Below are 27,959 nucleotides of genomic sequence, written 5' to 3'. Positions count from 1 at the left end.
TGCGTTTTTCAGTTCTAAAAACTCCATTTGGTTATTTTTCAATGCTTCCATTTTTCTTCTGAGACTTTTTATCGTTCCATTTGTTTCAAGAGTATTCACACTTACTTACTGGAGCATGGTTATAACAGTTCCTTTAAAGTCTGATAATTTCAACATCTGTATTATCTAGAAATTTGTGTCTGTTGATTGTTTTTCCCTTTGTTAGTTATTGAGCTGTTCCTGGTTCTTCATAAGTTGAGTACTTTTGGATTGGATCCTAAACGTTTTTTTTTTTTCCTAAATGTTTAAATTGACATTTAAAATATCATATTATAAGAATTCTGTGTCTCATTTAAATCCCATGGAGAATATCAACTTTTTATTTGTCTGTTTGTTTTAACAGGCAATAAGCCTGTTAAGTTCAGGCTGCAGGGTCTAATTTGCCTTCTATGAGCTATGATTTCAATGTCTGTTCAACTTTCAAAGACTTTGCTGTGCTATTCAGATCTGTTGCACATCAGTGCCATCCAGTGACCAGTCTGAGATGTGTCTGGGTGATCTCCTCTATAGTTCAGTTCTTTAAGTCTTTGGTATGAATTTAGGATTATAGCCATGCATGTGCAGCTCAGGTGTGAGCCCCAAAATTGATACATACTTTATGGAATCCCTTTCCTGAGCTGCCTCTTGTCTAGTTTCCAAGGCTCCCCTTTCCTGTTCTTCTGATTAGAAATCCAAAGTTTTAATTTCCCTGTTCTGCCATTTACTTCCTGCAAGTGAGTCTACCTCTGGGGCCAAACGGCAGGAGAATATATAGAGAAAAAAAGCAATGGGGATTCTCCCTATATTTTTAGGATCACATTCCAATTGTTAGAGATAAGCAATCCCCTCCCTCTAGGTTTTAGGTGCCTATTGGCAGCCACTGCCATTACTGCCCAGATGTCATTCATCCATCACAGGACTGTAGTTTTATGTCTGGGGCTTGCCTGGGGCTGGAATGGGAAAGAAAGTTAAAAAAGAAAAAAAAAAAAGTTTGGGAGATTTTCTTAGATCTCTGTATCCCATAGGGTTCCGCTTCCTCCTCCGCAAACTTCCTAATCTTAGAGGAAAAGCTTTCAGCCTTTTACCTTTGAGTATAATGTCAGCTGTGTGGTTGTCAAATATGGCCTTTATTATGTTGAAGTACATTCCTTCTATACCCAATTTATTGAGAGTTTTTAATCATGAAAGGAGGTTGTATTTTGTCAAACGCTTTTTCGGCATCTACTGAGATGATCATATAATTTTTATCTTTCATTATCTTAATGTGTTGTATCACATTTATTGATTTGCATATGTTGAACCATTCTTAAATCCCAGGGATAAATCTCACTTGGTCGTGATGTACGATCCTTTTAATGTGTTATTGAATTTGGTTTGTTAATATTTTATTGAGAATTTTTACACCTATATACATCAGGGATACTGGCCTATAGTTTTCTTGCCTTGTAGTATCCTTACCTGGCTTTGGTATCAGAGTGGCCTCGTAAAATGAGTTTGGAAGTGTTCCTACCTCTTCAGTTTTTTGGAAGAGTTTGACAAAAATTGGTGTTAATTCTTCTTTAAATGTTTGGTAGAGTTCACTAGGGATACCATCTGGTCCTTGGTTTTTCTTTGTTGGGGGGTTTTTGATTACTGATTCAATTTCCTTACTCATTATTGGTTTGCTCAGATTTTCTATTTTCTCATGATTCAGTCTTGGTAGGTTGTATGTTTCTAGAAATTTATTCATTTCTTCTAGATTGTCCAATTTGTCAGTGTATACTTATTCATAGTAGTCTCTTATGATTCTTTCTGTTTCTATGGTATCAATTGTAATATTGCTTCTTTTATTTCTGATTTTATTTATTTGAATCTTCTTTTTTTTTTTTATTTTTAACTTTTTTTTTTTTTTTTTTTTTTTTTTTGCGGTACGCGGGCCTCTCACTGTTGTGGTCTCTCCCGTTGCGGAGCACAGGCTCCGGACTCGCAGGCTCAGCGGCCGTGGCTCACAGGCCTAAGTCGCTCTGCGGCATGTGGGATCTTCCCGGACCGGGGCACGAACCCGTGTCCCCTGCATCGGCAGGCGGACTCTCAACCATTGCGCCACCAGGGAAGCCCGAATCTTCTTTTTTTCTTAGTCTAGCCATAGGTTTGTCAATTTTCTTTATCTTTTTAGAAAAACAGCTCTTAGTTTTGTTGAGTTTCCTTAAAACAGCTATTTTGAATTCTTTGTTGGGTAAATTGTAGATCTCCATGTCATTGGGGTCAGTTACTAGAAAATTATCGTGGTCCTTTGGTGGTGTCATGTTTCCTTGATTTTTCATGTTCCGTGAAGTTTTGCATCACTGTCTTGGCATTTGAAGTAGCAGTCACCTCCTCCAGTCTTTACTAACCTCTCCAGTGTGTCCAAACTTGCATTTTCTTTGCTCCAACGGTGTGCTGGAACACCTCCGCAGGAAATCTGGACTTCCACAAAGCCTCTCTCATCCACGGGTGATTGTCTAAGACAATGTTTCCCAGGGGCTCTCAGTCCATGGTCAGGAAGGGCAGAGCCTGTTCATGGCTTTGAGGTCTGTATGCTTATTACTTGATGCACAGGTGGGCAAGATTACTCCCAGGCCCCTTGGCATGACACTGGATTCCACAGCTCCCACAGGCACTTTTGTCCATGGATGGATGCCAAATTGTTGCTGTTGAGGGGTGGGACATGACAAGGGACATCTTATTCAGCTTTGATGCTGATGTGACCCTGCTGGAAGATTTTTGCACACAGAAGCTAGGTCCTCCTCAGACTCCCCTAGTCCAGACAAAAACACCTCAAGTACATTCCACACATGACATGGCTTAAAACCCTAGGGACCTCCTGGTTGTCCTTCTTGGGACACACTTAGGTTTTTCAGTGTCCCTTAAAGTTATGTATTAGTCATCTATTGCCATGAAACTAATTACCCTAAAACTTAGTTGACGCTTTAACTGTATATTATTTTATATCATTTCTGAGTGTACAACTCGGTGATTTTTAGTATATTCACAAGGTTGTGCAACCATCACTACAATGTAATTCCAGAACACTTTCATCATTCCAAAAAGAAAGAGTCAGGAATCCACAAATAGCTTAGGTGGGTGGTTCTGGCTCTGAGTCTCCCATGAGGTCCCAGTCAAGAGTCAGTCATTTGCAGGCTTGACTGGAACAGGAGGATCTGCTTCTAAGAAGGCCCATTCACATGCTTGGCAAGTCATTGCTGGTTTTTGGCAGGAGGCCTGAGTTCCTGGAGGCCTTAGTTCCTCGCCGTGTGGAACTCTCCATAACGCTGCTTGAGCGTCCTCGACATATGGCAGTTTGCTTCCTCCAGAGGTAGTGATCCAAAAGAGAGAGCAAGAGGGGGGCCATAACATGTTTTATGTCCTAATATCAGAATTACACACTATTACTTCCTTCTTATTCTATAGAAGCCAGTTACAAAGCACAGCCTACACTCAAGGAGGGAAGTTTGGCTTCACCTTTTGAAGGGGGCAGCATCAAAGAGCTTGTGGACATAATCTAAAACCATCAGTGTGGTTTTCAGAACTGGCCATGATGGCCAAGATGAAGTATGATTAGTGTAGTTGGCTGTCAGGCTATCACCTTCCTTCATCTGGACTTTAATCTTTTCTTAACACAAGTATGGTGCAGTGGTCAGGTACATAGTTCCCGAAGTCAAATAAACTGGGTTCAAAGCTTGGCCCTCCCCTTCCTAGTTGGGTGACCTTGGGCAAGTCACTTAACCTCAGATTCCTTTTCTGTAAAATGAAGATAATAACAGCCACTTACAGAGTTGTTCTGATGATCCTGGAAATGCTTGGCCTAATTCTCAATATGTTCTCAGTAAGCGTTAACAAAACTCAAGATGGCGTACTTTCTTAAGCAGCCATTTCAGTCTGTTGATTCAATTAAGAGCTCACAGCCAACTCAGAATTGCTGTTTTGTTTTCACTTATTAAACTATGAAGTCTGGTCTCTCATACTGATTTTCTGTAAATAACTTTTTAATTAATTTTATATTAAGATATAACTCACATGCCATAAAATTTACCATTTTCAAATGTACAACTCAGTGGTATGTAGTTTATTCACAAGATTGCATAGCTATCACCAAAATCTAATTCCAGAACACTTTCATTATCCTCCAAAGAAACCTCATACCTATTAGCAGGCATTCCCCAATGCCCCCCACCACACCCCCTGCCAATCACTAATCTACTTTTTGTCTCTATGGATTTGCCTAGTCTGGACATTTCATATAAATGGAATCACATAATATGTGGCCTTTTGTGTTTGTTTTCTTTCACTGAGGATAATGTTTTTAAGGTTCATCCATATTGTAGCATGTATCAGTACTTCATTCCTTTCAGTGGCTGAATAATATTCCATTGTGTGGACATACTACATTTTATCCACCCAATCATCAATTGATAGACAGTTGGGTTGTTTCCCTTTTCTGCTCTTACAAATGCTGCTATGAATGTTCATGTACAAGTTTTTGTGTGAACACGTTTTCATTTCTCACGGGTGTATAGCTAGGGGTGGAATTGCTGGGTCATATGGCAGCTCTATGTTTAACCTTTTGAGGAGCCACCAAAGTGTTTTCCACAGTGTCTGCACCAATTTTTACATTTCCACCAGCAACGTATGAGGGTTCTAATTTCTCCTCATCGTAAATGACTTTTTTTTTTTTTACAATCAAAGTAGAGGTGTTCAAGATCAACTTTATTAAATTTCCTTTTATTGATTTCAGGCACATTTTCAGTAATTTGAGGTGATTTTGAACACTGGTTTTCCCAGTCTTATGTTTTTATTTGATTTATTGATCAACCTGTTGCATAGAAATGTCAGCCTGATTGGAACTAGATGGGAACCTAATCCATATTTCTTCATCACTTCCACAAAGATATCATGAAAGACATCAGACATTTTGCTTACATCAAAAAACTCTTGATCTTTCAAATTTTCTACATTAGAGTGATAATATATAGTTATATGTAATATGGTTATGACCAGATTATAGTTAAAATGTAATTTACAGAAAGGAATTTAGGAATCAATAAATGAAGTCTCCTTATTTTAGAAAAGGAAAAACAAAATGTGTGACTTTTCCAAGGTTACTAGGTAGCATCTGAGACATGACTTGAATCCAGTTCCTATTTTTACCTTGTTGTTCTTTGTAGTGTGTCACTCAGAGCACAAGTGAAGGGAATGTTCCCTGACTGTTGGCAGGGCAGTCGTGTAGTTTGCTGGCAAAGCAAGCTTCTCTTCAGTTCCTTCCCCCTCACCATAGCCACAACCTAGCCATGGCATAACGTTTCTAGCGAACCTATTCTGGTTCCTTTTAATCACCTCTTTTTTTTTCAATTTTAAAAAATAAGCATGACATTTTTACTTTTTAAGTGCTAATAAACCATATTTTTAATAATGTATTTTAAAACTTATGAATGGGAAAATTTGCTAGTCTGTATTTCCTATAATTTTCACTTTTGTACAAATCTTTTACCACATCTTCAGTCACTTCTTTCCTTCATTATTTCACAAAAATTCCCCCAAATGATTTTGTCATGTCTGTGTGTTTTAGTGCTGTGGTTTGTATTTGTTCGGGTTCAGAGGCTTTAACTCCTGTAAACTATCTAGACATCATCTTACTATTTTTTTTTCTTTTATGGCAAACTTGAGCTCTTTTTTCATGATATCTATCCTACACTTTCCAATTTGAATATATTTATCCTTGGAGAAGAAACAAGCAAAATAAGGGTTATTATGGTTTTTTCTTTTGGTCATCTGCAGTTTATTACTATCTTTTCCAAAGAGTGTCCTATTCCTTCCTTTTTCACTTTCTGTCATAGAACATACTCATAAAAGTCCTCTTTTCACAGTTCTCCCACATAAAAAAGGAGGAGGAAATACGTTATGTACTGATATGAAATAAGCTCCAGGATGTATTGCTGAGTGAAGCAAGCATTATACAGAATCAGAAACATAGGCTACAATCTTTTGTGTAAAATTTGAAAAAAAGAATATAAGTCATACCTCATTGATTCTAAAATGCACGTATTTTCACACTTTGGATGTCTCTGAAATTAGAATTCATTGTATAATAGATGGCAAATCATAGTTCAATTGACAGTGCTTTTTAAAAATTTTCTTTTGTAGTAGTATAACATACTATAATTGTAGTATATGTATAATACATACCATATAATACAACACACCATATAATATATATAGTATATGTATATTAATAATATATAAACATAATAATGGCACATCTTGCAATCAATGGGATCCTAGGTTTGGTAAAGTATATTATTTCATTTGATTGCATATGCAAAGAATTTTCTCTAGGAGAATTTGCAAGAAACTGGTAAAAAAAGATCACTCAAAGGGAGGGGAACAAAGTGACTGGGGAGCAGAGGTGATGATTTCTGTTGCATTCCCTTTTGTATCCTTCACATTTTGAATCACATAATTATGTTAATAAATGAAACATTTGAACAATAATTCAAATTCAAAAAGTGCAACTGGACATGAGTTCTCCTGACACCACTACTGTGCAGATTTGTACACGGTTTTGTGATTGTTCTTAGTAATGGCTGTGCCATCACATGCCCCAGTCTCAACCCAAATCCAGCATTGTGCCTGGCTGGGCACTAACTCCAACTGACATTGTCCCTTTCTCCCAAGTTTTCTGTTACTTGTAAATCATCAACCAGATTTTTATTAGTTAAAATTAAGTTCACTATAGCTGTTGCCCTCATTGCTTCCTTCACATTTCTACTGATGAAATTGTTCCATAAGGCAAAGCATAAATATATCAGATGCTCTTCTTTTATAAGACATGACTTTCAGCAGAATCATCTAGCAGTATCTAGGGAGGGTGGGGAGAGAAACGTCTTGAAAAGTAAAAAAAAAAAAAAGTTTAATTGGCACCAAAGCACTTGGCAACCATTGGGTTACCATGATAGCTCATACACAGTGTTTGCTAAATAAACCAGGAGGCAGCTGCAATGAATGACTCTAAGATGCTGGCAGTTATGTGTGTCACTAAAACAGCACTGCTGATTCATTTCTGTTGATGATGATATTTAGAAATGGAAGTAGCCACTTCCCAGACCACTCTGAATGTTTTATACACACAAAAGTAGTATTAAATCTCAAGTAAGCAAAATCAATCCTAGCAATTCCGGATGGCAAAGAATAGTTACCAAGTAGGGCCAAGCTGAGATCTCAGGCCTATTCCAAAAAGAACTCAAAAAGTTCAATACAGAATAGAGGCAGAATTTTCAGGGCCAGAGCTTTCAAGTTTGACATAGACAGGATCCAACCAGTGCTGGTTGGGTGTGGATAACAACAGGTTCCAGGGTGATTACCATCAATTCTTGTTGGCATTTATGGTTCTCTCTCATCAACAGGCCGGTTTGAGGTGAAGAAAGCTTAAAGGCCCAGCAGTAAAATGAACAATTTTCAGTGATTTTTGTGTTGGGGTACAGAAACAATACTTCCTAGAATTAGGACAGACTGACTTTTACATAAATTTACTTTTTTTTTTTTTTTGTGGTACGCAGGCCTCTCACTGTTGTGGCCTCTCCCGTTGCAGAGCACAGGCTCAGTGGCCACGGCTCACGGGCCCAGCTGCTCCGCGGCATGTGGGATCTTCCCGGACCGGGGCACGAACCCGTGTCCCCTGCATCGGCAGGCGGACTCTCAACCACTGCGCCACCAGGGAAGCCCTAAATTTACTTTTTAATAAGGTTGATTATTTAACATGCAACTGACATAAAACATTTCCTTCTGATGAGAACGCAAGATCTACTCTATTAGTAACTTTCAAATATACAATATAATATTGTTTACTACAGTCATTATGTTGTACATTACATTCCTAGAACTTATTTGTCTTATAACTGGAAGTTTTTGCTATATTATGAAATAGTTGGGACATTATTTTCAATATATCTTTGAATATGCACTCTTACTTGACCAGACTCAGTCTCTCTGGAATCCAGTTCATCCAGTTTATTTACCAGGAGGTTATGTAAAATATTTACAGCATGAAAAAAATATTTCAGGGTAATGTGCTATGCAGCAATAGATAAATAATATATAAGGGTTTAGTTGAAATAGGTATAAAACTATTTTGCATAAAACTACTTTTTTAGTTTGTGATACATTTATTTAATAGTGCTCTGTAATTTTGGGTGAATTTGGGTGAATGCTCTAAGCTTCAGTTTTATCATCTTAAAATGGGGATATATATCATCTATCTGCCTCAAAAAATATTCTAAAAACAAAACAAAAAAGTATATAATTACCATAATATCTTACAAATATTAAGCAATCTGTAAGTATAAGTTATTTTCAGTTAATAAACTATACCATAATAGTCAGTGTGGCTAGCAGGAACTATCTGGTCTACCTTTTGGAAGGTGACGTTTAAGGTTAAGCACCATAAAACACTGTAGAAACCCTACTGCTACAGCTCAGTCCTCTAAGTTTTCTAAATCAAGTACATGGTAAGAATTAGGCCAGTTTTTCCAGTAATGTATAAACACCCCATCAGAATCATCCAGTGTACTGATATACATGTAGATGCCATGGTAAACTCATTCAGTTGGGATTTTGGGTGCTAGGGGCTGGAAATTAGCATTTAAAAAGAAGTTCTAGGCTTCCCTGGTGGCGCACTGGTTGAGAATCTGCCTGCTAATGCAGGGGACACGGGTTCGAGCCCTGGTCTGGGAGGATCCCACATGCCGCGGAGCAACTAGGCCCGTGAGCCACAACTACTGAGCCTGCGCGTCTGGAACCTGTGCTCCGCAACAAGAGAGGCCGTGACAGTGAGACGTCCATGCACCGCGATGAAGAGTGGCCCCCGCTTGCCACAACTAGAGAAAGCCCTCGCACGGAAACGAAGACCCAGCACAGCAAAAATAAATAAATTAATTAATAAAAAACTCCTACCCCCAACATCTAAAAAAAAAAAAAAAAAGAAGAAGTTCTGCTGGTGATTCTTTGAGAAGTACTAGCTAATGATTTCTAGAAACAGGCCTGAAAGTTATAGGAATTATAGATCTGGGTCTCCTATCTAACAAAAGCTCATGGCAGGGACTTCCCTGGTGGCACAGTGGTTAAGAATCCGCCTGCCAATGCAGGAGACACGGGTTCGAGCCCTGGTCCGGGAAGATCTCACATGCCGCAGAGCAACTAAGCCCGTGTGCCACAACTACGGAGCCTGCGCTCTAGAGCCCAAGAGCCACAACTACTGAGCCTGCGAGCCACAACTACTGAAGGCCACGTGCCTAGAGCCTGTGCTCCACAACAAAAGAAGCCACTGCAATGAGAAGCCTGTGCACTGCAATGAAGAATAACCCCTGCTAGCCGCAACTAGAGAAAGCACGCGCGCAGCAATGAAGATACAACACAGCCAAAAATAAAATAAATAAATTTATTTTTTTAAAAAAAGCTCACAGCAGAAAGTTAAGAAAGGCCCTTATATATGCAGCACCTACTTCTGCTAAACTCTAACTTTCAGAATCCAGCAGGAGTTTCTTGGTAAACTGTTTGGATTTTCTTATACTCAGGTCATGGTCCAGTCTAAACAAAGTACCCACTTCTGCTGTATGAACATTATGGTTTAGCTAACTTTCCACATTATTTGCTAAAAGCTTATGCATGCCACTTTCTCAATTTTAAAGCATTCCTTTAGGGTGACAAATGCTTAGGGTATTTTAAGCTCATACTTTTATCATACTTCACTGTGAAGTTAGGCCATTTTTCTACAAAGAATGTTTTCTGTCTGTGGTAATGGTTGTTTCAGGAAAAGTCATGCATGTAAAAAGGTTGGTGGTTTTGATACTATCTTTTAGCTAGCCTCTTGAAGGACATTTGGCTATGGTAGAGTTTTCTTCATAGTCAGAGGAGGAATCATTTTTCTGTGTGCTATTATGATGGCAGCTGCCTGTAATAACTCAAAACTCTTAAAGCCAAGTGTCATATTTAATAAAGAACTAGTATCCACAATATATAAAGAACTCTCATAATTCAACAATCAAAAAATCCAACTAAAAAATGTCAAAATATTTGAACAGAGACTTCATCAAAGAGAATATGTGAGTGGCAAATAACTAAACAGTCATTAAGGAAATGCAAATTAAAATTCTAATCAGATACTCCTACACACCTATTAAATGGCAAAAATCAAACAGACAAATAGACAAACCTGACAATATCAAGTCCTTGTGAGGATGTAGAGCATTTGGAACTCTCATGCATTGCTGGTGGGAATGCAAAATGGTACAGCCACTTTTGAAAACAATTTAGTAGTTTCTTATAAAACTAAACACTCACCATGTGACTCAGCAATCCTGTTCCTAGGTATTTATTTACCAAGAGAAATGAAAACACAGGTCCACACAAAAACTTGTACGTGAGCTTTCATAGCAGCATTGTTAACGAGAGCCAAAAAGTGGAAAGAAAACACCTAAATGTCCATCAGTTGCAGAATGGCTAAACAAACATTCACACAATGGAATGCTAACTGGCAATAGAAAGAAACAAACTACTGAAACATGCAACAAATGCCTTCTAAAATGCCTTCTACTAAGTGGAAAAAAAAAAGACTCAAATGGCTACATAGTGTATGATTTTGTTTACATGATAATCTGGAAAAGATGGAATTATTGGGACAGAGAACAATGAATGGTTGCCAGGGGGCTGCCATAGGGGAGGAGGTTGACTACACAGGGGCATTTTTTTTTCCTTAGGTGATGGAAATGTTTTATATTTTGATTGTGGTTGTGTTCCATGCCTGTATGCATTTGTCAGAATAAAAAAGTTGAGTTTTACTCTATGTAAATTATACTCAATAAACTTGACTTAAAAACATAAGTACACACAAACTTGGACATAGACTGATTTGACACATGATGCTTTTCTAAATTTGAATTCCAGCTAGTGTGTGAAGCTCCTAGCATTAAAACTCTGACTACAGGGTTCTGGATGAGTGTTTCAAACAAGCACCTTGCAGGTAGTTCCAGTTTATTAAGCTGGAAGACCGGACTCAAGGTACTGCAAACAAACTACTACTTCTGATGTATAGAGTCTTCAGACACGGCTCCCTGTGGTGATGAACAAAATAAATCTGGTCCCACTATACTGCCTTTCATTCCTTCCCTGCAACTCAACCAGCCATGCCATCATTAGGATCCTAATGAGCTCTCTGGGGTGTCTATGCCTGGATCTCAGGCTATTCAATGGATATTTTAGGCCTTTGAAGTGGTCCCTGGACACTTACTTGAGGAAGAGAAACTCACCAGGAGAAAATTTTGCAATATGTCTGCTCATGAGTGCAACTGATTGAGTGCCAGTGATTGAGCCAGTGAATTCGCCAGGCAGATGATAAGTGGAACAGTGGGCCATGCAATAGATACAGTAGTTTGTCGATGATTCAGACTTTTTCCCCCTTAATATTGCTTTTAATTACATTCATTACAAAAATACTTTGAGGATTTGTAAAAGATTAAGTGGACAAAACACTGCAAATTTCAGTTTTCAGCAAAAGATTAAAATTATATTCTAGCTCGATACGTAAATCCCACAATTTTACTTCATGTAAGATAAATTTAAATGTGTATAATCCTTTTGAATTATGCATGAATATCCATTTCCTTGAAAAATCTGTACAATTAATTTCCTCACGCTTAACTGATGCCTTCTCAAGATCCATTCAATATTTTTTCAAAACTCAGGATTTTAATCCCTTGAATCTTTTTTCTTTTACATGAAAGACTGACAGACTCACTCTGGGTTAGAGCGTCGTCCTCAGTACTAGACTAGCACTCCAGAATTATGCTGCTGTTCCTAGCCAGAATGAAAGAGCAACAGGGAAGTCTAAGTTTGGGAACTCGTCTACCAGGCTAGTCCACCTCACTTGACAAGAAACCCCTTTCTCATTTGGGAAACAGAGGCAGTCGCCTCTCTGCTTCCCAATGTCTTAGATTTTGCAGAAAATCCTCCATATTCCTGGCTGAGTTATTGAGAGAAGCTCATTGAAACCAATGAGTTTTAGTGTTTAGGAATGAGAGCTTCTGATAGTGGGAAAGTGGATGGGCAGGAGGTAACACACACATTTAGGAAATAGGGCTCAGTTTCAATTTGTACATCCTCTAATCTGAAAGACTTCTTTGCCTTTGCTAAGTGATTGACTCTTAAGTGACAAAATGTTTGAATTTCCAAAAGTACACTTGATTTTTAAAATGGTAACCCCCCTTCTGTGTGGCAGGAGCTTTAGATTACTTTTCTAGTACAAGGAAGGATTTTTCTTTATTCCAGGCACATTCTTGGGTCCAAGAGCTAGTCTATTTTTTATCGAGTACGTATTATTTGTAATGTATTATTAGACACTGTGTGGGTGGAAGGAGAAATTGGAGAAGGGGAGACCAAAATGATTAAGACTTAGTTCCAGGACTTAGATCCAAATATCTTACAATTTAGTGGGTGAAACATTTGCATCTATATTAAAAATTTTTGTTCTCGTGGAACATAAATTAGTTTGAAGTCAATAGGGAAAATGGCCTTGCTATGTTTTAGGTGGGTAGATAGTACTTTATTTAGTACATTTAGAGATTCAATTGTTCTTGAGCATCTCAAGGATTTCGAGTCTTACACTGGCCACCATAATGGAGAAAGAAAAGAACTTGCTTCAAGTTGGTGGTAGTATATGGATGTCTTTAAGAGTTCTAGATTTGGAGTAAGGCAGATCACTGGGTTTGAATCCCAGATCTGCAATTTAATAGTTGATGTGACTTTGGAAGAGTTATTTAGCTTATCTATACCTTGGCCTTCTCATTTCCTAAAAAGAGGACAATAGCAACATCTCACTGAGCTGATATGAGTTAAATACACAAATACATGTAAAAACATTAATTTAGCGCCTGGCACGTGGTAGATGAGGAATGACTGTAAGTTATTACTATTATTATTACAGTAATACATACCAATGAATAGCATACAAAGAGCTGTTTGCTTTGGAGCAATAAAATAAATAACCTCCAAGAAAATCCAAAACATGTTTTCATTACTCCCAAACTCTACTGCATTAGTCTCGGGCTGGTGTTCCGATTATTCCAGGCTGTAAGTCTAAACCCATGAATTTCTTAGAATTCAGCACTTAAGATCCAAAGGTAAACAATAGACTGGGCAAGGTTCTAGAGAGAAAAGGCAGTTTTTGCCATGGAGTCTGGTTTATACTTAGTGATTACAAATTTCCTTTGACATCTTTTAGTGGGAATAGCTTTCTTGCAAAATTCCAAGGGAAATATGTTCTGGACAATCTTACTTGCCTTTGGAATAGGTCACCACCTACATTAATTTTGGAGGATACTACCCTAGCTTTTATTTTCCCCAGATGTCTGATGTCTAAAACCTCACTAGGTTATTTACTTTAGCTTAGTAACCTTTTTTTTGTCCAGTTGAAAGACAATTCTCCCTGGTAGAGGAGACGGGAATCAAGGTCCAACACTACACTGGCCAGGTCCTACTCTTGTTCTCACTGGTAATGTGGCTACTCCCGTGTACAACCTAGCCCTTGAATCTAGACTGTCTTGTCTGGGTCTCTGTCTCTTTTGGCTGTATCTAGTCCCCAGTCTTGTTTGAAAATTCTTTCAGGACAGGAATTTTGTCAAAAGATTTTGTAGAATATTGGTTAAACTTGACCCACCTGTACCTTAAACCTATGTAGCACAATTCGACATCAAAAGTAGGTGAATGATAAATTGTAAATTGTTGTTGTTGATTATTATGACCTGGTTTCACTTCCCCATATCCTGAACTATAATGTGTTCTCTAGAATTCTTTCAGAACTAGAAATTGTGGAGCAGACTGTGATTGCAGCAGAGAGTTCCAGATCTACTGGAACCATTGCAAAATGCAACATAAGGCTGCAAATTAAGAAAGAAAAAACAAATCCCTGATCAATCTCAGAAATGGATCCTTATCACCAAGGGTCTTAGATATAGACGAAGGGACCTTAATAAGGTTAAGGAGTCCTGTTTTCCTCCCCATTGCAAAAATTAGCCAATAAAATTTATGTTCACTGTGGGTGAATCTGTGGCACCCAAAAGGTCATTTCAATAGCTTGCTCAGCTCTTCAGCAGCACTTTAGAGTTCCTGGAAATGATTCAGTAGCATGGGAAGCTGCTCTTTAGAGTCTTCTAAGACGAATCCATGGGGTTTTGATTTGCTAAATTCTAATCTAGACTAAGAGCAGACTTATTTCCCTAATTTTACAATCTAATTTCTTTGGCGCTTAGAGTTTCATGTACTTTGTAAAAAACACAACACCAAAAAACAAGTCATTTTTCATTTCTAATGAGAACGGATTTTGAGAAAATATATTAAAGGGAAAGTGAAAGAAGAATTGTTCAGGAGCCCTTTATAATAGCTTTTAAGTTCTGTTAGTGAAAAAAAGTGGGGCTTAGAGTATGGAAGTGGGGTTGAGATACTTGGCCTCATCAAAATAATAAGTAGGAGCTATTTTTGTGTTTTGTGGGAAGGGAAATGGAACTGCTGGATATGGAGGATAGCTCACCTAGGTTACTAGGTTATCAGGACTTAAGACACAGCACTTTTCAAGAATCTAAACATGAAACAGATTTTTCCATTCTTGCCCCAAAACGTTAGGTAACTGGGACCTGCATTTGCCTCAAGTAAATTAATTCAGTGAATATTCACCCCTAATATGTGCGGGGTACCTTATCAGGTAAGGAGATGGAGGGGTAAGCCGTGGAAATAAATCCAAAGACATAAAGTATTTGCCCAGAGCACGAGGAAGTTCCTGAGAAAACCGGGTTTCCCAATCAGTGTGCTTGGCAATGTACCAAGCTGCCTGAGATTCCTTTTTTTTTTTTTTTCCTTTTGTCCTACCTGGTCATGTGGAGATCTTTCTTGTGATTTGGGGTGTTTGAGCTATTTTGCCAGCGTTCGGCAGGTATTCTGTGAGAATTGTTCCAGATGCAGATGTATTTTTGATGTACCTGTGAGAGGAGGTGATCTCCCCTGTCCTTCTATTCCGACATCTTGATGGCAGCCTCCCCCAAGCTGCCTGAGACACCAATGTAAGACAGTAATGACTCTAGGGCTAAACTCTCCCATAAACCTCAGGGGCTGCGTGAGGGCTTAACAGAAGGGGCAAAACTGGGATAGTTCCATAAGCCTCGAGCAAACCCTTATCTCAGGGTTTAGGAAACACCCTTAGGGAAGTTAATAACTGACATTTAAAATTGACGTTAGAATTAAGCTTGATTGTTTTTCATTTTTCCACATTTGAAAATTACAAATAATGTAATAAACAGAAACATTCTTGATTAAACTTAAAAGTGAAGAAAATACAAGGAAAGCGGATTAACATAAGTTAAAGTAATAAAAAACCAGGGAAGCCGTCGACCTCTGCGAGAGCCTCACGACCCCCTCCGCCGGATGTGCGTAAATGGAGCTCCGCCCCCAGCCGACGAGCGGGTCCCAAGGGATCCTCGCTCTAGTTCTGCCTCCGCTTGACTCGGCTCCACCCCGCTCCGGGAGCTGCGCGCCTATGCGGCGAGTCAGGGAAAAGCTAGGCGGGACTTCCGGCGATTGAAAAACTTCCGGCGGGAACCGGAAGATGTGGTCGCACACAGAATCCCGGGCCTTCTGACACGCAGGGCGGGAAGGTGAGCTGAGCGTCCGCCTTGGCGGTCTTCCTGCGGGCTCGCGGGAGCCCGGCGCCCGGGCTCCGCTATTTTTGGGGCCATTAAGAAAGTTCTGAGCGCTCATTTGGGAAATAACATCCCTTTTTAAAGTGAGAAGTTTCATTACATTTTACTGTCTGCAGTCTGTATCTCATACCGTACCCTCGAAAACCCCTCCTACCTGCCGCTTGTCACCTGGCGCGTCTTCTCAGACAAGCTCTTAGCGCATAGGGGCAGACGTGGGAAAGCCCGGGCAGACCTAGATTGTTTTCAATCCTCAAATGATCGGAGATGGGGGAGGAAGCGCCCTTTTCACTATCAGATCATGGCCCTGGCAGAATCAGCTGCATCCTCAGTAGTGTGCCTGGCGCTTAGGAGGTACTGAATAACTGTTGAGGAAAGGAACGAATGGGAACACTCCAGGCACCTCTTCTCGAGCCTCCCATTCGCCAGCATGTGATAAATACAATGTATGTGCAATGGGAAACGAGCCTAGGCTTTGTGTTTGGCTCTCTGGGTTCTGGTCCTTATGCCACATAGAACTTCTCTTTGAGTAAACCGTATCACTTCACTGGATCTCAGGCTTTTTATTCATAAAAGAGAATAAATAGCAGGACTGTCTGATTTCTGAGGCTCTTTCCAGCTCTAATATTTTATTTTTATTACTTAGGGGTCTGTGCTGACATTCCAAGGACTTTTGTTGGTACACACGGAAACTTCTTTAGGTGCCTCTTAAAAAATTGTTCCCCCCGTTTTCCTTTAAGTTATCTAATGGTTGTTTTTACAGTTTTAATGTAATATTTGTGTGTGTGCAGGTCTTTCCAGCCCCTCCCCCGCTTTTCACTTGCCCTGGCTTGGTGCCTCTTCTCAGTAACATCATAGCAACCTCCAAGTTATTGATTCTGAGTCAGCTTTCGTACCCACAGAGATAAGAGAGCTTGGAGGAGTGAAAATCTCAAGCCACTAACAATAGGGATGTTCTGTTGTACCATCACTTTTTCAAGAAAGCAATGAGTGCCATGTGTGATGTTGCCTAATAGTGCTGGGGAAAAAAATGTATATTTCTGTGTAGAGACTTTTTATACATATATTCTTATGTTCATTTAAAAATAGTTATAGAGCAGCTATTAAGTGCCAGGCTCCGTGTGATACAGAACTGAAAAAGACAAATGTGGTTTCTTCAAACTTTATGCTGCTTACCGCCATGAGGTAAACGTGGGGAATGCAGACAGTAAACAAGGATAATTATAGATTATGTTAATAGTACTGTATAAAGGAAGTAAATAGGGTCCTATAATAATATTTTATCTGAGAAATGCATGTTAGGCCTAAAATATTGAGATCTAAGCGCTGAGAAGGAGCCAGCCTATTGATGAGCAGGCCGAATAGTGCTCCCGGCAGAGGGAACCTGGGGTGGGGAAGGATCGCGCTTGTTACACGGACTGAAAGAATGTTGTGACTATGGCTGAGGAGCTACAGGGAGTGGTAAATGTGGTTAGAAAGGTAGGCAGTGGTCACTTCTTCAAGGCGTTCTAGAAGGCTACGGTAAAAAAATATGATTTGACTCTTAAGTGGAGGATGGAATAGGAAGTCATTGAATGGTTTTAAAGCATTTTCTAAATGTTAGATTGAATGGATTTGTGGAGGATGGGTTTTAGGAGCAGGAGTGGAAGCAGGTAGGCCAGTTAAGAGGCTATTAACACAGTAGTCCAGGTGAGAAGCATTTGGGACTGGAGCCTCACTGGAGATCATCAAGATTTAAGTTACATTTTGGAGGCAGAATTTATGTGACTTACTTACAGACTGGATGTGGGAGATGAAAGAAATAACAGATTTGCAAGGTTTTGGTTTAGCAAGTGAAACTTTAGAGGATGATGGTTATGTTCAATATCTTGATTGTGGAGATAAGTATACGTATGTCAAAACTTATCAAATCTGTACACTTTAAACACGAACAATTTATTGTATTTCAGTTATAGCTCAATGAAGCTGTTAAAATTTTTCCAACGTTCTGACTTAGCAAAGAACCATTCATCTTAGGTGGATGGTGGTGCCATTTACAAAGATGGGAAAGACTGAGGTCCAAATGGGTTTTAGGACAAGGAATAGGTTGTCAGGAGTTCCATTGTGGATATGTTAAATTTTGGATAACTGAAGCATCTAAATAGTTTCATAGGCAGGCAGTTTATTATGTAAATCTGAATCTCAGAGGTAAGATTTGTGATGGAGGTATTAGGTTTGTTAGTAAGTAGGTGATACAAGTATTTAAAACCATGGAAATGGATTAAATTTTGGTTAATCTACAAATCCTATGATAGGAAATAAGAGAACATGGTAGGATTGGAGATGGACAAACAGTTCCCAGAACATTGGTGGTAAAACTGGAGTATGGATACCCCTAGGAGTATACATACCCCTGGGAGTATACCTAGATAGGTACACAGTTTTTAAGAAAGAATTTCTAAGTCCTTACCTTCTGTATATACTCTTTCTAAAACTGATTTGCCTGAAATAGGCCTATGTGTTCATGCATATTCTCCTTTCCCACCTCCTTTTTCAAATTCATATTTTTTTTCTACTTGTCAAAAGACAAGTTCACCTCTTTTAATGGCAGCATTGCCTCCAGGGTGCCTGATAAAAGAGCATTTGGAAATATTTGTTTTAGGAAAGTCTTCTCCAGTGGTTAATTAAAATTTTATGAGCTTCCCAAGGATTTGTCTACCCCTATTTACAACACATTTCTGTTAAAGCTGAAGTGTGGAATTAGAATTGGTGAATGGTGGTCTGTGTGGGAAAGTTCTGAATTCAGGTATAATGTAGAAGGGGGTGATGGGAGTGGATGATCTGGTTGGGTTGTTTGTCGAGGAGCTTAGCACCTTCAGCTTTTTATTCTTGGGCTGGTCAGATTCTCCAAAGAAGAATCTTCCCATGCTCCTCCCTAGAGGGTAGGAATCTGACTGGCAGCTTTTTTAGGAGCATAGTGGGGGAAAGGGGCCGGGAATCTCTGTTTAACGTTCAGCCTGCATGGTTCCCATGTCCACAACTGTACTTCATGTCCTCTAGTCTAGAGACTTGTTTTACCTTCTCCAGAGAATAAACCTCCAGACTTTTTCCTGGGGCAGTTGTTAATAGCACGAAGTGGAGTAGGGCATCTAGAGATATTCCTTTGCTTCAGACAGCTTACACCCAGCCCTGACTCCCTTTACCCTTAGTTCCAAGGTGTCAGGTACCACGTCCTTTGATTTTTTTTTTTGAGGATACTGCAGAGTAAATTGGTTTGGTTCTGAAATGCTCCCACTGCTGACTTGAGTATTAATTTTTATATAGTAAAATTTGCTAATCTTTTTGGCTTTTGGAATTTTGAGTCATGCCTAGGAAAACCTTAATTCTCCCACCTCCACTCAGAATTATCAAAACAGTCTTCTTTGCCTTTTGTAGTACTGTAGTTTTATTTGGTACATTTAAATCATTAGTCAGTGTGGAATATATTTTAGTTCATGGTGTGGCAGCAAGAATTAAACACTTCTTTTCCTCCAGAGGGATAGCTGATTGTCTTAATACCACTTATTCAATAATTCATTTCTGGACTTCCCTGGTGGCACAGTGGTTAAGAATCGCCTGCCAGTGCAGGGGACACTGGTTCGATCCCTGGTCTGGGAAGATCCCACATGCCCCGGAGCAACTAAGCCTGTGCACCACAACTACTGAGCCTGTGCTCTAGAGCCCGCTAGCCACAACTACTGAGCCCACGCGCCACAACTACTGAAGCCTGTGCGCCTAGAGCCCGTGCCGTGCAACAAGAGAAGCCATTGTGATGAGAAGCCTGCGCACCACGACGAGAAGCCTGCGCACCACGACGAGAAGCCCCCGCGCCACGACGAGAAGCCCCCGCGCCACAACGAGAAGCCTGCGCACCGCAACGAGGAGTAGCCCCCACTCGCCGCAACTAGAGAAAGCCCACGCGCAGCAACAGAGACCCATCGTAACCAAAAATAAATGAATAAATAAAATTGATTGAAATGCCACCTCATCATACACTGACTTCCTCTGTTTCTGTTTTATTGTAGTAAAATACGTACAACACAGAAATCACAAATTATCTGTTCCTTTATGATCAGTATCGAGGAGCACTTATTTGAGGAATGATGACCTTGATAAACATAAAATTCAGAAAAGGCGGTGAAGGAAAAGATGGAAGAATATCCTGTCTACTTCTTTTGTTGTCCTGGTTCCCTCTGGGCACTCTCCTGTCCAGTTGTTCTGCACCCACTGGACTGAGTTGAGCTATAGCTGCCAGGGGGACATGTTCCCTTTTGTGACAACCACTTTGGTATTTCTGTGAGGTGTTTGTTCCTTCTCCAAGTGGAAGTTAGAACGGAGGCATTATAACATATGACTGGCTTAGGAACTTGTTTAAAGGTTTACAAGCATGTCAGAGTCTAATATAGTTTTTATGGTTTGACATACAGTCTTTAGGTAATAAAATTTATCAGCTGAAGTAAATTTGTTTACTTCCTGTATTGTATGATGTCTCTGGTTATTTGAGTCCTTTTTTTTTTTTTTTAAAGAGATGGGCCTTTGAATTTGGGAAATATTTTCTAGTGGCATTTGTGATTAATTATTTTACTTAAAAATTGTGAGCTTTTATTTTAAGGGACTAGATTATCTTGTTTTAGGAATAGCCTGGCTGCTTATTCAGTCAATCAGCATCACTTATTTGACTGCCAACTTTGTAGATGGGCCTCTACTTATACTATAAGAAGATAAAGAAGAAGGAAGGTGTTTCTTGTCTTTGAGATAGAGTTTAATAAAGGACTTTATAATTTGCTGTCTGATAAATTATCAAATAATACTTGCAGTAGATGCAAGCGTATAATTCTAAAAAATGAAGAATTCTCACCCTACAGGAACTTATATGTTTCCAGCAATGGCCCATACTCATCAGGCCTTTGAAACCATGGGAAGGCTGTTAGCTGCCCTTATAATTGGCAGCCACATAGGAGGGGAAACAAGTGTTTAGGCTTGTGAATGATTGTCATTTTTCTCCCCTATGGCATTTTCTAGCAGCAGAGGTATTGGAGTGTTAGTTTTGAATGGCACATCATTTTGTAGACAAAATAAGTGATCAGTGATTTAAATCATACTGATTTCATGTTGTATTTCTTCTTTCAGATGTCATCATTGCCAAGAAGAGCAAAAGTAAAGGTCCAGACTGTGGTATCCAAAGATGAATTCTCTTCCTTCTCTGAGTTGTAAGCATATTGGTTTCATATGGGGTGGGAGAATGATGTGTATTTTAAGGAGATGCATTCTGTCATTTACTAACTTCTGAAGTCATTTGTGTTGAAGAAGGCTGTGTCTTTTTCATTCATTTATGTAACTTAATGAACTCATGCTGTGTCCCAGGCTGTGTTTAGGTGTTGGTGATAAACTATTGAACAAGGAGAAAGTGACCAACTAAATATAAAATATAATATATACACTAGAATATAAGGTCCATGAGGGCAGTGGAGTTTGTTATATTGCTTTAGAGCACAGTTTCCCAACTTCAGCACCATTGACCAGATAATTCTTTGGTACAGAGACTGTTCTTTACATTGTAGGATGTTTAGTAGCATCCCTGGTCTCTACCCATTAGTTGCCAATAGCATCTCCTCCCCCACCTCATTTGGGACAATCAAAAATGTCTTTAGACATTGTTTAAAAATGGAAAACCTCACTATGACTGTGGTGTGACATGACCCACTTATTACTTAAGGTAGTACATGATTTCCTATGTTTTGAGTGTACAGGTGTGTGTATTGGTTAGGTGAGAGGAGAACGGAGGGAGACCTGTGATTTATAATGTATTGGAGGGTATTCCTGGTCAACTCTCTTGTTTCAGTTGTTAGCAATATCTCTTCATAGTCTGTGTTCACATCACTCCATTTTATATTAAACACCTTCTACCTTATTCTTTTTTCAAGAAGCATGTATCTCTTTTTCACCTTTAACATTTGCCTTCATTTTTTCTGGAAATTTTTCTATCGTTTTACTTTTAGATCATCTGCCTCTGAAGATGACAAGGAGGATAGTGCCTGGGAGCCCCAAAAGAAAGTCCCCAGAAGCCGTAAGCTGCCTGTTTCCAAGGAATACAAACCGAAGAGGGCGCCACGGGTGAAGAAGAACACCCTACAGACAAAAGATGGCTCAGAAGGTGTGGCTGTTAAGGAAGAGCTGGTAGGTGCTTTAGCTGGATAGAGGGAACACTGCCGTGCCTTCCTAATTAGTGATGCTACTTTCTCCTTACATGGACTAGGACAAAGCAGGTAAATGGCAAAAACTGCAGGGCAATGGTGCCTTCTGCCAGGGGCCTTAATAGTATTTACCATCAGATCCACCGTGTTGGAGCAGAAGGAAGATTTATCAGCTGGCACATATGTATGTCTTGCTGTAAGCAAACACTGTAGCTACACCAATCTGGATTAAAAACCAACAACAATAAATTATAGGCTCTGTTGCAGTACTGAAAGGATTATGCATTTCCAAAATAATTCACTGTGGTATTCCTTTAAATAACAGCTTCCCTAGTTCACTTAAAAGAATACTCTTTTAATATGCAGTGGATGCCTGACTTCCCAGGGACTCATTTATCGTGTATAGAGGGGACATTACATTGTACCTTGCTGTTCCCTTGGATAGGGCATTTGAATCAATCTTTTCTCCTATCAGCCAGCACCTCTGTTTCTTCATCTTTGCATGCAAGCTTTTCACTGAACACACTTTTAGTGGGTGGGTGGGTAGGCTTTACCTATAGCTGAGAAAGTATTGACTTGTTGGTAGAATTTGGAGGTTTTTCGTTGAGCATGGCACAGCTGCACTTAAAAGTAGCTTGACTGCCTAATTAGGAAATATCTCTTAGTTCCGGGGTTCTTTGCATTGGGGTCACAAACCCTTTGAGAATTTGATTATAGTTATGAACCTTCTCTTCAGTAAAATGTACACATTAAGTTTTAAAGTATGGTTCAAGAGCATACAGCTTAAGAACCCTTGTCATGGTGACTTCTTGATCCTTCCCATGGTGCTTGGTATATGTATATTTCTTTTTTTTTTTTTTTTTTTTTTTTTTTTGTGGTATGCGGGCCTCCCTCTGCTGCGGCCTCTCCCGTTGCAGAGCACAGGCTCCGGAGCGCAGGCCCAGCGGCCATGGCTCACGGGCCCAGCCGCTCCGCGGCACGTGGGATCCTCCCGGACCGGGGCGCGAACCCCGTTCCCCTGCATCGGCAGGCGGACGCGCAACCACTGCGCCACCAGGGAAGCCCTGTATATTTCTTTTAAAGGGAAAAAGGGAATTCACGTGGGAAGTCTCTCACTTAAGAGATACTCCACAAGTTTTCTGGCTCAATCAAAGCACATGGAGCGTGTTAGACTATTTCATTTCATTGGTTTGGCATCTTGTTCTTGTGTAACCACCACCGAACAAACTAATTGAAAACCCTAATTACGTGGAGCTAGAATTGGTTTTGGGTGGAGATAGAATTGGTAGCCTCTTAATAATTTTAAAATCTATTGTTAGCAAACATTGTAGACAAAATCCATCATTACTGAGTCTCTTCCTCTCCATGTTGCTGTAATTTGCCAATCCACTGGCCATTCCTCTTCATTCTTTGAAGACTTTAGCTCCTGCTTTGTATCTTCCTCTCTGCATCTTCTGTCACTATTCTCAGTGGTACCCACCTCCACTTGGATGAGCCTTCTAATACCCTGTGTTCCTGGTTCTTTAACCTCCCCACCTCCAGTGCCTTTTTTCTTCTTCTCTGCCTTCACCACACATCTCGTGAGCTCAACCTGAATCTTGTCATGACCAGAAGCTGTGCTACCGCTGACATGTCTTTTCCTCCTATCTCACTTTTGTACCATCAGCTCACCATTTCCTGTTTTTCCAGCTTACTTGCTCAGGTGCCCTTACTGCCGCAATTTTGCAAATTTGTCACAACTTCTCATCAGTAGTTCTCAGTCTAGGGAACTTGAAAAAAAAAACCAATGCCTAGGCCCCTTTTCCAAACCAATTAAATCTGGAAAGAATTCTGAAGGTAGGCCTTGGCACCAGTGGTATTACTTTCTTAAAGCTCCTCATGTGATTTTTATGTACAGCCAGAGTTGAGATCCATTACTTAATTCTTTGACTCTAGGGCTCTGTCACTGTCCATCAGCCCTTTTCTTTTCTTACCCAATCTAGCCTAGATTACATAATCACTTTTTATTGAATAGTCTCACCATTTTGCCCTTCTTTTATTCGATCCTACGTGGCTGATTAAACCCCAGCACTGGGTGAGCCATAGCCTCTCCTGCCTGCACTGAGCAGCTAACCATTGCGGGAAACAGTCTCTCCAGTGACCTAATTTGTTTTACTTTAGATTCATAATCTCAGACCTCAAAATTGCATCAGAAATACCTGGTAACCTCATTTTTCTTCAGCAGGTTTGTTTTTCCACCTTTTTCTCTTTTCTTAAACTTCCTAAATTCCTTTCTCTTCTCTGAGCTGATGACATTGCCTTTTATTTATTTGAGAATATATGAAGTTTCCGGTTTTCTCACGACCAAGCTATCTATATTTGTGTTCACCTTCTGTCCTATTGCCATGGAGGAAATGTCATTCCTCCTACCAAGGATTGGTTCACCGCTTGGGCTTAAGATCTCATCCACTCTTGTGCTAGGTCTCTGTTCCCTCTGTCATCTTCTTTCTTTTCTCTTGTCAACTTTTCTTCCTCAATTGCTACAGAGTATAAAATGCTCTTTTACATCTAACTTTTAAGAAGCCTTCCCTTGACTCCATATCGCTTTCCAGCTATCTGTCACGCTCACACAATACAACACAAGGTCAAGGCCAAGGCCTGTTGACTGATTCAACTAGTAAAGATATTTACAATGAGGCACTTTGTTGATTTAGACAGTTTATGACTTTCAGAGATAGCAAAAAGAAGAATGGTCAGATTCTTCCTGGAGTTCTGGGTTTAGTTATAGGCTACATAATTACCATTTGAAGTGTTAAGAGTGATTAAAAAACCCATGAAAGCAAAAGATAATGAACTGTGATTTTTCAGCGTGTCAAAGATTCAGGTTAAATATAAGGAGGAAAAATATTTTCATGGTTTATTAAACTTGAGTATGTCACTGAGGAAGGCTGTAAAATCTTAGAAGCTTTAAAAATGGAGAGTTATTTCCATATTTTTGTTTGTTTGTTTATTTATTTATTTATTTGATTTTTGGCTGCGTTGAGTCTTCGTTGCTGCACACAGGCTTTCTCTAGTTGCAGCGAGTGAGGCTATTCTTTGTCGTGGTGCGTCGGCTTCTCATTGCAGTGGCTTCTCTTCCTGCGGAGCACGGGCTCTCGGTGCATGAGCTTCAGTAGTTGTGGCTCATGGGCTCTAGGGCACAGGCTCAGTAGTTGTGGCACAAGGGCTTAGTTGCTCTGCGGCATGTGGGCTCTTCCCAGACCAGGGCTCGAACCTGTGTCCCCTGCATTGGCAGGTGGATTCTCAACCACTGCACCACCAGGGAAGCCCTTTCCATATGTTTTTGATCTGTGTTTTGATCTAAACATGTTTGGATTCACTTTTCTCAAAATTTTTGGTCTTTGGACTCCTTTACACTTTTAGAACTTACTGAGGACCCCAGGGAACTTTTGCCTAGGTGGGTTATATCTGTAAATATTTACCATATTAGAAATTAAAAATGAGAAAATATTCCATCAATTTAAAAATAATAATAATCCTATTACATGTTAATGCAAATAACATGTTTTAATGAAAAATAAGTATATATTTTTTCCCAAACAACAAAAAAATTAACGATAAGAATGACGTTGTTTTACATTTTTGCAAATGTCTTTAATGTCTGATTTACTAGAAGATATTTGAAATAAAAAAGAAATCCCAGCCTCCACACAGATGTGTATTTGGAAAAGGGAATGGTGTTTTAATAGCCTTTTCAGATAATTGTAGATATTATTTTATACTATACCAAAATTCAGTAAGTGGTAGTTTAAAAGGTTTCATTGTGGAATCTGTAACCATACTATGTTCTATTATATTAAAATCCATTGGTCTGTGTTGTTTGAATGGCTCTTTTACCTATGCATGATTTTGTAACATTATGTGTTGGTCATTTGGAAAATACTGGTTCACTAATTGATTTACTGTGAGACAACCACTGCATGTCAGTATGAATTGGCCTGCAGCAGAAGTGCTTTATGTGTACATTTGTGCTTTATGTACATTTCAGTACAGACTGTGAAAAAGGTGTGCTTTCAAGGATTGAAATTTTAAAAATTAATAACTTTTACTGCTTCATTCTTAAGTGAAGCTGACATTGTTTTATTGCAAGTGTGTGACAGTGAAGGGAACAGTGATTGCTAGTACAGCTTGGTGCCACTGCCTTGTTTTTTTGCTACCGTTGCTCTTGCACCATCAGTGAAATGTCAAACAGTGCCTTGGCATTATTATGAAAATAGTTGTGACCTTGCAGACCCCCTGAAAGGGTCTCAGGGGTCTATGAACAACACTGAGAAACCCTAGGTAAATTTTGCCTGAAGACTCCAGAGAAGATACCTTTAAGTGTCTAATTTTTGACTGCTGGCTTTTCTTTTTTTCCTCTTACTTTAAACCCCCCACCTTTAGTCATTTTACTTTTTCTTTATTTCTTCATCTACTCCTCTTCCCTCTCCTGGGAGGTAGTCTGGGTGTGGTAGTCATGGTAATGATGGTGGTAACAGCAGATATTTTATTGCTTACCGTTAGCCAGGTGACATGTTCAGCACTGCATTTGCGTGATATTACTTAATCTTCACAACAGTCCCTTGAGGCAGGTGCTGTAATTATCCTGATTTTATAGACCAGAAAGCCAAGGGGAGAGATGTTAAGTGACTTGCTCATGGATCACAGATAGTAAGTAATGGAACTGGGTTTCTAAGTCAAGAACATGATTTTGTCAGCATTTCAGGAACCGATATATCTCTCGTGGGTGTTTTTACATCAGCCATATGCTCATAAGTGTGGTGTATAAAACCAGAGTGCTGGTTTAATAATTAATAGTATGATATAACCGTCACAAGGAGTTAAATTCTTATGACTAACACTGTCTCTCGTTGGAGGCTGAAGTAAGTAGGGAATTAAATAATAATCAGAAATTTACTTGACGAGCATGGGCTCAGAATAGGAGAATTAGATAAATATTCATTTGGGTTTATTGAATGCCTTCTGTGGGCGAGGTACTGTGCTTGTCACAATGAGAAATGAATGTTTTAACTGCATGAATCTAAGGTAGTCTGATGTATCCATCTCACAGGAGGGCTGTCTTAACCATTGGGAGCAAATTACTCAGAATCTGTTTGCTAACCTTTCCTCTTCTTTGTATGTTACTTAGAATGCTGATCGTATTTGCTTTCTACAGTTCTTTTTCTGTTCCTCTAGGGCTGACAACACTCTGTATGATTGACACATTCTTTAGCTATGTCAATTAATTTGACCAGGTTATTATCAACTCTTATGGACTTGAGGAGGCAGTCTATTTTTATACCTCTGTTCTTATCTATTATGTTCCAATTAAAAATGTAATACTTGGAGCGCTATTTAATGTATTATATATCATTTCCAGGTTAGGTGGTGATGGGTGGGCATTAGGATGGAGGGGGTGTGCTCTTTATTATAGTTCCCAGTATTTTCAGTAGTCAGTAATTATGGAAAATTATCTGATAGGAGAGAAAATTCAATATTGACTGAAATTTAGTTTGGGAGCAGTTCTTTTCTTTGAGTTTGTGCCATCTACATCACTTAGGTAACTAAAAACAGGCTAGCTTGCAAAATTGTGAACTCCATGGGGCAGGGTCTGTATCTTATTTACTACTCTAGTCTCAAAATGAGTGCCAGATGTCATTGCTTCACACCTGAGTTGTCACCTGGGGGGAGGGGTGGGTGGTGCAGAGAGTAGCCCTTGGACACCTGCATGTACTGCTGTGTAGCCTCTTACTAAGGAAAAATGTCTGGTACTACCCTGCTGTCCTGCCATGTTTTCTGTTCTCTTTCTGCATAAACTGGTGGCAGGTGTAGCATGTTGAGTTTTATGAACTTGTGAGTGTTACTCTTCTCCCTCTAAAGTGTTGACTTTTTTTTTTTTTTTTGCCATACGTGGGCCTCTCACCATTGTGGCCTCTCCCGTTGCGGAGCACAGCCTCCGGAC

The 27,959-nt window shown here is 39.6% G+C and overlaps 1 protein-coding gene across 1 annotated transcript in view; it reads left to right on the top strand.

The window, feature by feature from the left end:
• Nucleotides 1-15,649: 15,649 nt before the first annotated feature.
• Nucleotides 15,650-27,959, top strand: part of SRBD1 (S1 RNA binding domain 1) — a 234,013-nt gene continuing 221,703 nt past the window's right edge. The window contains exons 1-3 of the mRNA XM_024118922.3: nucleotides 15,650-15,725; nucleotides 20,916-20,995; nucleotides 21,785-21,962. Of these exons, the coding sequence (XP_023974690.1) occupies nucleotides 20,916-20,995; nucleotides 21,785-21,962 (258 nt within the window). The 5' untranslated portion in view covers nucleotides 15,650-15,725. The remainder of the gene's footprint in view (nucleotides 15,726-20,915; nucleotides 20,996-21,784; nucleotides 21,963-27,959) is intronic.

This window comes from Physeter macrocephalus, chromosome 12 (genome assembly GCF_002837175.3).
Source record: "Physeter macrocephalus isolate SW-GA chromosome 12, ASM283717v5, whole genome shotgun sequence".
Classification (NCBI taxonomy): domain Eukaryota; kingdom Metazoa; phylum Chordata; class Mammalia; order Artiodactyla; family Physeteridae; genus Physeter; species Physeter macrocephalus.
This window is presented reverse-complemented; position numbering and strand designations above follow the sequence as displayed.